General features: G+C 43.2%; 1 protein-coding gene across 4 annotated transcripts in view; it reads right to left on the bottom strand.

Annotated features, from left to right (window-relative positions):
- Positions 1 to 13,859, bottom strand: part of LOC120024025 (MAP/microtubule affinity-regulating kinase 3-like) — a 100,611-nt gene that overhangs the window by 50,568 nt on the left and 36,184 nt on the right. For all 4 annotated transcript variants that reach the window (XM_038968108.1, XM_038968110.1, XM_038968109.1 and 1 more), the window contains exon 4: positions 1,673 to 1,721. In XM_038968108.1, coding sequence (XP_038824036.1) covers positions 1,673 to 1,721 — 49 coding nt within the window. The remainder of the gene's footprint in view (positions 1 to 1,672; positions 1,722 to 13,859) is intronic.

Raw genomic sequence — 13,859 nt, 5'->3', positions numbered from 1 at the left:
GCTCTGAGTGACAGCTCAGTAATGTGCACTTGAGGTAAAGGCTTTACCGGCATTTAAAGCACACTTCCGGGTTTTCCAATCGCGAGTAAATCCGATTACGAGTATGAATTGTGATAAAACGGAAACAATTACGAATATGAGTATGACAAGATTGGCACAACCCTAGTTCTGTACTCCCGAAGTTTGTTGACTGTTTTTGTGCTTGCCAGTTAGCTAGCAGTTCTCAGCTGATAGCAGCCAATGGCTAGCAGTTTCTTACTGGCGATAAAAAAACGGATGATTGCCATAATTTTCTCTGAGTCATTACTGAATTATTTAATGTAACAAATCAAACATTAAACCTTGTAAACAATTAATAGTAAATCAGGGTAACCTCGTAAATAATTAATTTAGACCGGGCGCTTATTTGAAACAGATGTTTATGTGCTGACAGGTATGTATGTCTGATCAAATCAAATTGTATTTGTCACATGCGCCGAATACGACAGCCCTAAGTAAGCATTTCACTGTAAGGTCTACCTGTTGTATTCGGCGCATGTGATTGTGTGTCGTTACCCGGCTATTAAAAAGAGACAGGTGGCTATTCGAGACTCAGGAAATAATTTAAGTTTTATGGAAGTTGGTCTTAGCAAGCTGCTAATGTGCCAAAATGTTTTGTTTTAACCCCTAATGCTAATCGCTACTTAGCTAACTGGCTAGCTAAATCCACTGAGATAGGGAAAATGTTGCTAGCAAACTTTTGCTCTAATACAGGCTTGTACCAGTGGTAGATTATAAATCAGCATTGTTTGTGCAACAGCTTGTTCATAAATCTGAGATGAAATGGCGAAAAATATTCTAAAATCTTTGTCTGAATTTACAGGTAACAAAAAAAAGGCATTGGGCCACCACAAGCCAGAACAGCTTCAATGCACCTTGGCATAGATTCTACAAGTGTTTGGAACTAAACTGAAAGTACGCAACACCATTCTTCCATGAGAAATGACATAATCTGGTGTTTTACTGATGCTGGAAACCGCCGTCTCAGGCGCCGCTCCAGAATCTCCCATAAGAGTTCAATTGGGTTGAGATCTAGTGACAGACAGCCGTGACATATGGTTTATATCGTTTTCATGCTCACCAAACAATTCAGTGACCGGAAATTGCATTTGTCCCCCCCCCCCCCCACAGTTTTATCATTGGAATGTGAACCACAACAAGTCAACGGTGTGCTTTAGGACCATGAGTGACGCCTCAGAGAGGTCAGACAGGCTGTTCGGAGTGTTTATCCGACATGATAAAAAATAACAATACATTTAAAAAAATTATGTCCCCCCCACTTCTAAAACCAAAGTTGCACCCCTGCCAGTACCCATCTATTTAAAGCCAATTAGGGTCCCAAGGGAAACACTGACCAACACTTTGGTTCTTACTCTGTCACAACCATCTCTTTCCTTACTTTTTCATTCGTTGTCATGCCAAACAAAACCGCATTCCAAGTGCCCACTGTATTCCAACCATAAAATTCCAACAGTTTACCCAAGCCACTGTATTCCAACCATAAAATTCCAACAGTTTACCCAAGTGTTTTGATCTATAAATCTCAAGTAAAATCACAATATTTGGTACAGAAATCATATTGTGGAGCCCTAACTTTCCCCCAACAAAATGTAAGTCAGTATGAATCACTTACCAATGTTTGGATGGTTTAGAATCTTCATTATTCGGACTTCCCTGAAGAGCTGAAGACAGATAGAGAAAAGAAAGGACGTTTAGAAGAAGTAAACCATTCTCTCTCATTCAGACATTTCAATTATTTTATTAACCTTCATTTAACTAGGCAAGTCAGTTAAGAACAAATTCTTATTTACAATGACGGCCTACCAAAAGGCAAAAGGCCTCCTGCGGGGGACGGGGGCTGGGAATAAAAATAAAAACAAAATAAAAATACAGGACAACACATCACGACAAGAGAGACACCACAACACTACATAAAGAGAGACTTAAGACAACAACATAGCATGGCAGCAACACATGAAAACACAGCATGGTAGCAACACAACATGGTAGCAGCACAAAACATGGTACAAACATTATTTGGCACAGCGCAAAGGGCAAGAAGGTAGAGACAATAATACATCACGCGAAGCAGCTACAACTGTCAGTAGAATAACTGGTTACATTCTGTGGTCGTGAGAGGGACAGTATACAGGCCAATACTGGACAGTAAAACTAAAGTATGTACTTTAATACAGGTTTCCACACATAGTCTCACAACACAAACACATATTACTTTTCTTAATGGTAACTTCAAGTCTCTCTAGCCCTCGTACCGCCCCAAAAACAATCACACACACAAGTTACTTCCACATGAACGAGAGAGAGAGCCTCCCAACTCTCCCAGACTATGACTTTCTGGGAAGTTTGCTAAACACTTCCTCTGCCTTTCTTTCCCTCTCCCTATTTTCATTTCCTCCCTCCCTCTTTCCCTCCTTCATGAAGGAGCAGGACAGTCGCTCACTCCTGTCTCTGGCCACTTGTATGCGATTGGCCTATGGGGTGTGCCCTGGGTAGTCCGTCCCTGTTCCTTCCTCCCTCCATCCATCTACAGGGCCTTCAGAAAGTATTTACACTCCTTGACGTTTTCCAAATGTTGTTACAGCCTGAACTTAAAATTGATTAAATAGAGATTATGTGTCACTGACCTACACACAATACCCCATAATGTCAAAGTGGAAATACGTTTTTAGAATTTTTTACAAATTAAACACTGAAAAGCTGAAATGTCTTGAGTGAATAAGTAGTCAACCACTTTGTTATGGCAAGCCTAAATAAATTCAGGAGTAGAATATTTGCTTAACAAGTCACATATGTTGCATGGACTCACTCTTTGTGCAATAATAGTGTTTAACATAATTTTTTTATGACTACCTCATCTCTGTACCCCACACATAATGTCCCTCAGTCGGGCAGTGAACTTCAAACACAGATTCAACAACAAAGACCAGGGAGGTTTTCCAATGCTTCGCAAAGAAGGGCACCTATTGATAGGATGGTGTATCAATACACCCAGACACTACAAAGATACAGGCGTCCTTCTTAACACTAAAACAGCCTGGCCTTTCAGCCTATAAGTCCCCGCTAGAAAACGTTGCCGGGAAACCCCTTCAGCAGATGCATCAGATACATATCAACCCACAAGGTATGCAAACATAAGCACCAACTCTTGATAAATGGTGCAGAAACTATTGTAAAGGATAAATTGCATGAACAAATATTTGTGGAAATATATCAATTGTTTAGATAGAGTCAAGGATATGTTTTGTATAATTCTACAAATTCCTAGAAAAAAACGTAGGCCTATAGCGTATTTTAGTTTCCGTTACAATAAAAACATTAGTATACTGTATTTGATCAACTTTAATTGTAGATTCGATTAGTCATAGAGTTATATTAATTAATAAAGTCCAGTTACAGCTTCTTCTGACAAAGTAGAAAGGAAAAACATAATAATAATATAACCAGCCAGGTCACAGGTGAAATTTGCCATATTCCTAAACAAAAGTACCAGTAGATGAACAATTGTAAAGGATTAATCACATAAATAAATGTTTGTGGAAAAATATTAATGACAAGATACAATCAACAAATTACTGTATTGTGCCCTTATACCTGTGTCTTTACGCATGAATCAATCTCAGCTTCGGGGCTTTGTGTGAGTAAGCCCCACAAACAAAAATCTGTTGCACTGCACACAGTTTTTATGGGCCTTGTTTTGTGTGCACCTGCCGCAGGCGTGGCATGGTCTCTCAGAAGCCGTTGCGTGGCATGGTCTCTCAGAAGCCGTTGCGTGGCATGGTCTCTCAGAAGCCGTTGCGTGGCATGGTCTCTCAGAAGCCGTTGCGTGGCATGGTCTCTCAGAAGCCGTTGCGTGGCAGGGTCTGTCAGAAGCCGTTGCGTGGCAGGGTCTGTCAGAAGCCGTTGCGTGGCAGGGTCTGTCAGAAGCCGTTGCGTGGCATGGTCTGTCAGAAGCCGTTGCGTGGCAGGGTCTGTCAGAAGCCGTTGCGTGGCAGGGTCTGTCAGAAGCCGTTGCGTGGCATTGTCTGTCAGAAGCCGTTGCGTGGCAGGGTCTCTCAGAAGCCGTTGCGTGGCATGGTCTGTCAGAAGCCGTTGCGTGGCAGGGTCTCTCAGAAGCCGTTGCGTGGCAGGGTCTGTCAGAAGCCGTTGCGTGGCAGGGTCTGTCAGAAGCAGTTGCGTGGCAGGGTCTGTCAGAAGCCGTTGCGTGGCAGGGTCTGTCAGAAGCCGTTGCGTGGCAGGGTCTGTCAGAAGCCGTTGCGTGGCAGGGTCTGTCAGAAGCCGTTGCGTGGCAGAGTCTGTCAGAAGCCGTTGAGTGGCATGGTCTCTCTGAAAAGGTCCACCCCAGACCTATCAGACCAAAATGACTCCACATCCATGCTCTTTCCGCCGTATGCTCCATGGACATACAAGAGGAGCAATACATGCTTTGAGTTCATCCAGACATGTCTCAAGTACTGTTTCCTTTTCTGTGCGCATGAGCAACAGTACAATCTCTGATGTGCTGCAACTTCTGCATGTCACAAACTCGTCACTCTTTTCTACCCAAACCGTGCCATCCCTCCCAGACTCCTGTCTCACCATGGCATCCCTCCCAGACTCCTGTCTCACCGTGCCATCCCTCCCAGACTCCTGTCTCACCGTGGCAGTTGGGATCACTGTCTCAATTGGCTCGGTTCTGGTTTTTCTGTGGCGAGGCTCAGGCATCGGAGGCAGAGGCTCGAAGTCAACATCAAAATCCAATTAAGACTCTTCATCAGCAACGTCGATTTCAAGCTCAATATCCGATCCTCCATCATCTAAATTCTGCAGCATTTGCAATGCTGTCAGTGCATCCATTAGTTTGGTTGGGCTTGACATTGTGAACTACACTTGTATGTTGTACTCGGTCTGATTTGATTCTCCCGGGGGAAATTATATACCATTTCCAGCCTTTCATAATAAAATAAGTCGACGCGCCCACAATTCATCATTACACTATTGTTCTAAATTCAATCAGCCTCTTAACCTTTCTCCCTACCCTCATCATTCAGTTCATTGAAGTCACAAGCACAATTATCCGTTTCTATCTGATTTCTATCATTCATCCATTGACAACAGAACAGCATATTTTAATTTCAATTGTATTATGTTAGTAGTTTTTGCCTAGTAACCAGATCAATGCTGCCACGCGACTAGTCATGTGCTGAATGCAGGGACAGCTTCGATATTCTTGGAAAAAGAGCTGCAACGCTTGAATTTATTTGACAAAGATAAATGTCATAGAAACTGCAGAATATGCTCTTTTTGATACTATATAGAAATAAAATGTTTTACCTGCATGTGATTCTGAAGGAGAATTTGATTGTGATGCTCCTTTCCCTGCATCTGTCAATTACAACATGTGCCCACCTCTCCATGTACAATATGACAACTGATAGGTCTAATATTGTCACTCATCAGATTATTGTCAATTTAATCTTGTCTGTAGGCTAACTCTTGTGTGTGAAATTAGTTTAATTATAGTTTAGGTATAGTTTTGATGGGCCGGCTGTGCAGGCTGACTGGCATCGTTTGTTTCCCGGTCATCAACTTGGAGTCAAGGATATCTTTTACATTATTCTAAAGGCCTAGTGCAACATGTAGCATGTTTTCGTTTCCCTTACAATACATTTGATTAGTAATAGAGTTATAGTAAATAAAACAGTCCAGCTTATTTTTACAAAGTAAAACATAAAGAGAATAGTATCAACCCACAAGTCATGTGGTAAAATAATTTGCTGCTGATAAATAGGCATAACATAAACTCATCAGTACAGGGAAGGAATGGAAGGAGCAGAACACAGCTTATTTTTGGCAGATTTTTTTAATTGACAAATTCAAACGTCAATGGCCGTTGGCCTATGGCGGTTCTAGTGTTTACTCAGTTGACGGAGAGGAAGGAAACCGCACGGGGATTTCACCATGAGGCCAATGGTGACTTTAAAACAGTTTGAGTTTAATGGCTGTGATAGGAAAAAAAAACATGGATGGATCAACAACATTATAGTTACTCCACAATAGAAGGATGCCTGTACAGAATAAAAAATATTCCAAAACTTGCATCCTGTTTGCAATAAGGCACTTAAGTAAAATTGCAAAAAATGTGGCAAAGAAATGAACTTTATGTTCTGAATACAAAGCATTATGTTTGGGGACAAATCCAACAACACATCACTGAGTCCCACTCTTCATATTTTCAAGCATGGTGGTGGCTGCATCATGTTATGGGTATGCTTGTCATCGGCAAGGACTAGGGAGTATATGATAAAAAGTAAACTGAATAGAGCTAAGCACAGGCAAAATCCTAGAGGAAGACTTAGGTTCAGTCTGTGTTCCAATAGACACTGGGAGACAAATTCACCTTTCAGCAGGACAATAACCTAAAACACAAGGCCAAATATACAATGCAGTTGCTTACCAAGATGACATTGAATGTTCCTGAGTGGCCTTGTTACAATATTGACTTAAGATCTACTTGAAAATCTATGGCAAGACTTGAAAATGGCTGTCAAGTATTGATCAACAACCAACTTGGCCGACCTTGAAGAATTAAAACAATTATAAATGTGAAAATATTGTACAGTCCAGGTGTGCAAAGCTCTTAGAGACTTACCCAGAAAGACCCACAGCTGTAATCGCTGCCAAAGGTGATTCTAACATGAATTGACTCAGGGGGTTGAATATTTATCTAATCAAGACGGGGTTTTATTTTTCATATTTTTTTTTTTTTTACAGATGTTAAAATGTTTCTTCCACTTTGAAATCCATTTTAATCCCACAATTGTAACACAACAACATGTGGAAAAAGAAAAGTGGTGTGAATACTTTCTGAAGTATTTCTATCTGCCTCTCTCCCTTGCCCTCTCCTTCGGTCTGTCCATTTCTACGTCAGTAGACACCAGCTTTAAACAATACATTAGCCTAATGAACCTGGGAAAGGACTTAATAACAAGTACAGAGAGAAACCACTCAGTCAGTCTATTTGTGCATTTCACATGGGAGTACATTCCATGTTATTTGAACTCAATTGAATTCTAACTTAAATTCGCTTTACTGTACATTACATTGTAAGGCCTAACATGACTCGAGAGGACCCACAGTAAGTATGGGCTTTGAACACAGTCTACCCACAACCCTGGTGTTGTTAGCTGCTTTCAAAATTCACACTTAACTAACTCACTTGATCAATGACTCCTTCCTCTTCCTTCCTCCTCTGCAGTCATTGTCTACCGCTGCATGTGACTTTGCTCATCTTCCATGTGACTCTCTCTATATCCAACCATCTCCCTCTATATCCAACCATCTCCCTCTATATCCAACCATCTCCCTCTATATCCAACCATCTCCCTCTATATCCAACCATCTCCCTCTATATCCAACCATCTCTCTCTATATCCAACCATCTCTCTCTATATCCAACCATCTCTCTCTAACCATCTCTCTATAGCTAAACATATTTCTAAATCCAACCATCTCTCTCTATATCCAACCATCTCTCTCTATATCCAACCATCTCTCTCTACATCCAACCATCTCCCTCTATATCCAACCATCTCTCTCTACATCCAACCATCTCTCTCTACATCCAACCATCTCTCTCTACATCCAACCATCTCTCTCTACATCCAACCATCTCTCTCTACATCCAACCATCTCTCTCTACATCCAACCATCTCTCTCTACATCCAACCATCTCTCTCTAACCATCTCTCTATAGCTAAACATATCTTTCTACATCCAACCATCTCTCTCAACATCCAACCATCTCTCTCTACATCCAACCATCTCTCTCTACCTTCAACCATCTCTCTCTACCTTCAACCATCTCTCTCTACCTTCAACCATCTCTCTCTACCTTCAACCATCTCTCTCTACCTTCAACCATCTCTCTCTACCTTCAACCATCTCTCTCTACCTTCAACCATCTCTCTCTAACCATCTCTCTATAGCTAAACATATCTTTCTACATCCAACCATCTCTCTCTATATCCACCCATCTCTCTCTATATCCACCCATCTCTCTCTATATCCAACCATCTCTTTCGCCCCATCCTTTTCTAGGCTCTCCACTCCCTCCCTTGCACCATCTTCAGGCAGGTGGCATCAATAGGGGCAGAGCATAAAGTAGTGACAGTAATCAGTATGTGAGTGTAAGGCTACTGTAGGTCTATGTTCTGGTGTGTTATAAAAGTATGTTATATGTATCAAGTGTGTGTGTGTGTGTGTGTGTGTGTGTGTGACTCCTGAGTGCTCTGACTCCTGGCTAGGAGCACTGACACAAATGGGCCATTATCTCCTGTGGTACGTACACACCAACACCCACACACAGCATCACTGACCCACACACGCAGCATCACTGACCCACACACGTAGCATCACTGACCCACACACGCAGCATCACTGACCCACACACGCAGCATCACTGACCCACACACGCAGCATCACTGACCCACACACGCAGCATCACTGACCCACACACGCAGCATCACTGACCCACACTAAAGTGTGTGTGCACACCATTGTGCAAACAAAACACACAGCTTCACTGACACACACACAAGTACAAAGAATGGGTTCACATAGTTCATATACACCACCATCTCTTACTCACTAGGGTGTGTTTCAATGCTCCGGGGCCACGTGCATATCTTTTCACCTTAGATGTGGCCGTATGGACCAACAATGATCACTGGTAAGTCGAAGCTATAAAAAACAATGGATAAACTTTACCTAATAGCGGGAGTGTTTACAAATGATTCTAATTTGATGTTTTGCTAACTTACTCTGTCTCTTCTTTCCAACTGTAGTTTGATGCTCCAGCAGGTAATCTGATAGATGTGAGGGGGTTGTAGAAGCGCCAGACATAAGGCTATGGCACCTCAGTACAACAACAAAATAAGATTTGATGTGTGGACTTTCTTTTAAAACATGCACATTTCTTTTGCTTGCTAGTAAATAAATAAATAAAAATAGGTCTTCTTTTAAAAACAGGTCGGATGTGTCTGACTATTCATTCATTATTCAACAGCAGTCGACAAGGTTGTTCTGACTGAGGCATATAATGCACTAATGTGTCAAATGGACAATGCACCAATTCTATCCAACATGGCATGGTATATTTGATATGGAATCTTTTCTTAATTTATTGAGTAATGAACGCTGATAAATAGGGAACGGACATGTTGCGTGTATTTGTTTCTTTAATGTAGTGAAACGCCTTACTCACAAAGTCCGTCATTTTCGTCCGAAAGATTTTAAGAAAAAGAAAATGCATACAAGCACGTCTTGTTTATGACGCCGTTCACACCGTCCTCCCATATTCGGACAATTATTTATTCGGAACAGGTTTCATTTTAGCGTCTATTCGTATGCGAAAATGAGCTCCATTCAAACTTCCCCGCCAGTTCATTGCCAACGCTGCAGCCTATTTTTTAGCCAATCAGCAAGCAAGAGGATCGATGCTTCTCTTCTCCAATAGGCCAAGTCCTAATAGTTTTAAAAATAGCTCGAAATAAGTTTCAAACTATACTGCTGCTCATTGGATATATATAGGCTACTTGTTCCAGCGCTAGAGAGAGGGGGAAGAGATATGCCAGTGGAGTTGCCAGCGGAGAGTGAATTGAGCAAGACGGGAACAGTGAAGACAGAGATGTGTTAGAGGGAACAGTGAAGAAGACAGAGAGATGTGTTAGAAGTTAATTAATATATTAACGCATCGTATATTAAGCCTGGCAGATCACTTGTACAATAGGCAACAGGATAAGACAGAGAAAAAATATGCCTTATCAATAAGTGGTTGCACAGACTTTGATGCTGCCAGGGGTGGCAGGTAGCCTAGTGGTTAGCGCGTTGGGCCAGTAACCGAAAGGTTGCTGGATCGAATCCCTGAGCCGACAAGGTAAAACATCTGTGGTTCTGCCCCTGAACAAGGCAGTTACTCCACTGTTCATTGGTAGGCCGTCATTGTAAATAAGAAGTTGTTCTTAACTGACTAGTTAAATAAAGGTTCAATTAAAACATTTTTTGACAGGTTGTTCCCATTTTCTAATGGTTGTTAATTTCATCTTCAAGCCCATCACAGCTGTCTCTATATATATCCCCCTTAAAACTTTCCTCATCAATGTATACGATAGGCTAGCATTATCCTATAGTATTATCGTATAATGTAGCATTTTGATACATCAGAAGTACATTCATTTCCAATGGAACCCTGTGTTTTCCTTGCAGCACTGCATTACTGAGGCAGTGGCAGTGCCTTCGGTGTGGTGCATACGTTGGATTTATAGAACGTTGGATTTATAGAACGTTGGATTTATAGAACCTATGCATCAAACTGTATGCGTAGACGGCTTGACAGAAATGGTAGCAGAAGGTGAATGTTGAACTTTTGTTACATACATATGCAGATGAGGCTGCGTATTATTTTGCGCAACGACGCTGTCGGTGTGATTGAGGCGTTAGGCAAGGTTTTTAATCTGTTTTTGGGAAAGGACAAATGTGATTTGCTTACGTGTCTGACTGAGGCGGAGTTTCCACTCTTATTAAATGGATGAAACGTAGCCAAGCTCCTTTCGTGATTTATCCAATAGGATGCGTAGCCTAAAGCATACTGTACCCTAATACTTACAGTAGCACATTCGTTTTTACAGAAGTATATGATTTTTTCCCTCACTACTGCGTTCTCTATAGCCACTTTGAACAACATATTGCCACAGAGAATGACCGCAGCAGCGCTGGTGACGTTATGCGAATTGTTCAGGAAAGGGGAGGAAAAAACCCATCGGACTTGGTGTGAATTTATTAGGGAGTCAAAATCAGAGTCTGTATTTTTTCATAATTATTTCTTACATTTTGTATACTTGACTAATATTTTCGAGGTAATGACTTGAATAATAATGAAATGCTACTGACAATAAAGAAGCGTAAAGGTAATAGTAAAGTTGCAGAGAAAAGCCACTTGTTTCTTTTGAGTCCGATATGCGCCAAAAGACTGTACATTGGCCTGGTCAATTACTGTAACCTCACATTCCAAGACCGTCACAGCCCTAATCATGGCATTTCAGATCAATGCAGATGTAGGAGAGGAGACGAGGACAGGAAGCCAGTTTAGACTGTTGGGATGAGGGAGAGGACACGAGGACAGGAAGCCAGTTTAGACTGTTGGGATGAGGGAGAGGACACGAGGACAGGAAGCCAGATTAGACTGTTGGGATGAGGGAGAGGACACGAAGACAGGACGCCAGTTTAGACTGTTGGGATGAGGGAGAGGACACGAGGACAGGACGCCAGTTTAGACTGTTGGGATGAGGGAGAGGACAGGAAGCCATTTTAGACTGTTGGGATGAGGGAGAGGACAGGACGCCATTTTAGACTGTTGGGATGAGGGAGAGGACAGGACGCCAGTTTAGACTGTTGGGATGAGGGAGAGGACACGAGGACAGGACGCCATTTTAGACTGTTGGGATGAGGGAGAGGAGACGAGGACAGGAAGCCAGTTTAGACTGTTGGGATGAGGGAGAGGACAGGAAGCCAGATTAGACTTGGGATGAGAGAGAGGAGAGGAGGACAGCAAGCCAGATTAGACTGTTGGGATGAGAGAGAGGAGAGGAGGACAGGAAGCCAGTTTAGACTGTTGGGATGAGAGAGAGGAGAGGAGGACAGGAAGCCAGTTTAGACTGTTGGGATGAGGGAGAGGACACGAGGACAGGAAGCCAGATTAGACTGTTGGGATGAGGGAGAGGACACGAGGACAGGAAGCCAGATTAGACTATTGGGATGAGAGAGAGGAGACGAGGAGAGGGCCGCTCAGGGCAGCCTTCCCACAGTCAGCAGTAATCATCACAAGTTTTAATCACTCTCACACACACAAACCCCCACAGAAAGCAGCCAGACGTGAACGCACACACACACACTTTTGGGTTCCAGACGAAGACACACACCCTTTGGGTTTTCAGACGACAGTGTGTTTTAACTTGTCTCCTTTGGATGTTGTGGGGGAATTTCAGTTAGTCATGCAAACATTTTTGAGGAAAGCGACACACAAATACACCCACACACGGTCTTAGAAGTTAGATTGGGAGTAGGGACTAAGGTCTGAAGTTAGATTGAGAGTAGGGACTAAGGTCTGAAGTTAGATTGAGAGTAGGGACTAAGGTCTGAAGTTCGAATGGGAGTAGCGACTAACATCCAGTGAGTAAAGAGTGTAAGTCCTGTGTTCACTGTTCCCTACCTGCCTGTGAGTCCAGCCGTGAAGTGCACACACCATCATCATTTTTATACAACACACAGACACAACCCCCCCACCAGAAACACACCCCCACACAAGCATAAACACGCACTGCTCCGAGGCTGTACTTTTCAATGTATTAACCAGCGGCTTATCTGTGTGAGCGAGGTTAGATGATTCGTGGCAGCTCTCTTTTCCTGGAAAAGAGAGGAGGATGACGATTCCTGGGAAATAGGGAGGGAGAAAGAGGGATGGAGTCAGGGAGGGAGAAAGAGGGATGGAGTCAGGGAGGGAGAAAGAGGGATGGAGTCAGGGAGGGAGAAAGAGGGATGGAGTCAGGGAGGGAGAAAGAGGGATGGAGTCAGGGAGGGAGAAAGAGGGATGGAGTCAGGGAGGGAGAAAGAGGGATGGAGTCAGGGAGGGAGAAAGAGGGATGGAGTCAGGGAGGGAGAAAGAGGGATGGAGTCAGGGAGGGAGAAAGAGGGATGAGTCAGGGAGGGAGAAAGAGGGATGGAGTCAGGGAGGGAGAAAGAGGGATGGAGTCAGGGAGGGAGAAAGAGGGATGGAGTCAGGGAGGGAGAAAGAGGGATGGAGTCAGGGAGGGAGAAAGAGGGATGGAGTCAGGGAGGGAGAAAGAGGGATGGAGTCAGGGAGGGAGAAAGAGGGATGGAGTCAGGGAGGGATGGGGCGAGTATGTTCCTCTCTCAAACTCCCACACAGAGTATTTTTTGTCACACACGGACAGACACACAGACGAGGAATGCTCTCCATTTCCCTGAAACACACCTACACACATAAATTGTCCCCGTCCATACAGCCAGCTGGGTTCTCAGTTCTCAGTACATCGCGCAGACAGGAATAAATAACTCGCCAGGAAGAAGGCAGGCTGTGGTGTATGTTTCATGATTAACTACTCATGGTGTGATTGTGATGACATATAGAAACTCAAGTCCTTTTGTTCACACGAAGTAGAATAGCTCACAATCAAATGCCAACAGTATTACCTCCCAAGAGAATTCTCTTCGGTTATAGTCACAGCCGTGTATATTCCCGCCTCAAGCAGATACGACAACAGCCCTCAAGGAACTACACTGGACTTTATGCAAACTGGAAACCACATATCCTGAGGCCGCATTTATTGTAGCTGGGGATTTTACCAAAGCAAATTTGAGGAAAACGCTACCGAAGTTCTACCAACACATTGACTGTAGTACTCGCGCTGGGAAACCACTCGACCACTGCCAATATCTCTTCCGGGATGCCTACAAGGCCCTACCTCGCCCTCCCTTCAGCAAATCAGATCACAAATCCATTTTGCTCCTCCCTTCCAATAGGCAAAACCCGTGCTAAGGTCTATTCAACGCTAGTCTGACCAATCAGAATACATGCTTCAAGATTGTTTTGATCACGCGGACTGGGATATGTTCCAGGTAGCCTCAGATAATAACATTGACGTATACACGGACACGGTGACAGAGTTTATCAGGAACTGTATGGAGGACGTTGTTCCCACTGTGACTATTAAAACCTACCCAAACCAAAAACCGTGGATAGATGG

Source organism: Salvelinus namaycush, chromosome 29 (assembly GCF_016432855.1).
Source record: "Salvelinus namaycush isolate Seneca chromosome 29, SaNama_1.0, whole genome shotgun sequence".
Taxonomy (NCBI): Eukaryota; Metazoa; Chordata; class Actinopteri; order Salmoniformes; family Salmonidae; genus Salvelinus; species Salvelinus namaycush.
The sequence above is the reverse complement of the archived record's forward strand: the minus strand, read 5'-3'. Positions and strand labels throughout refer to the sequence as shown.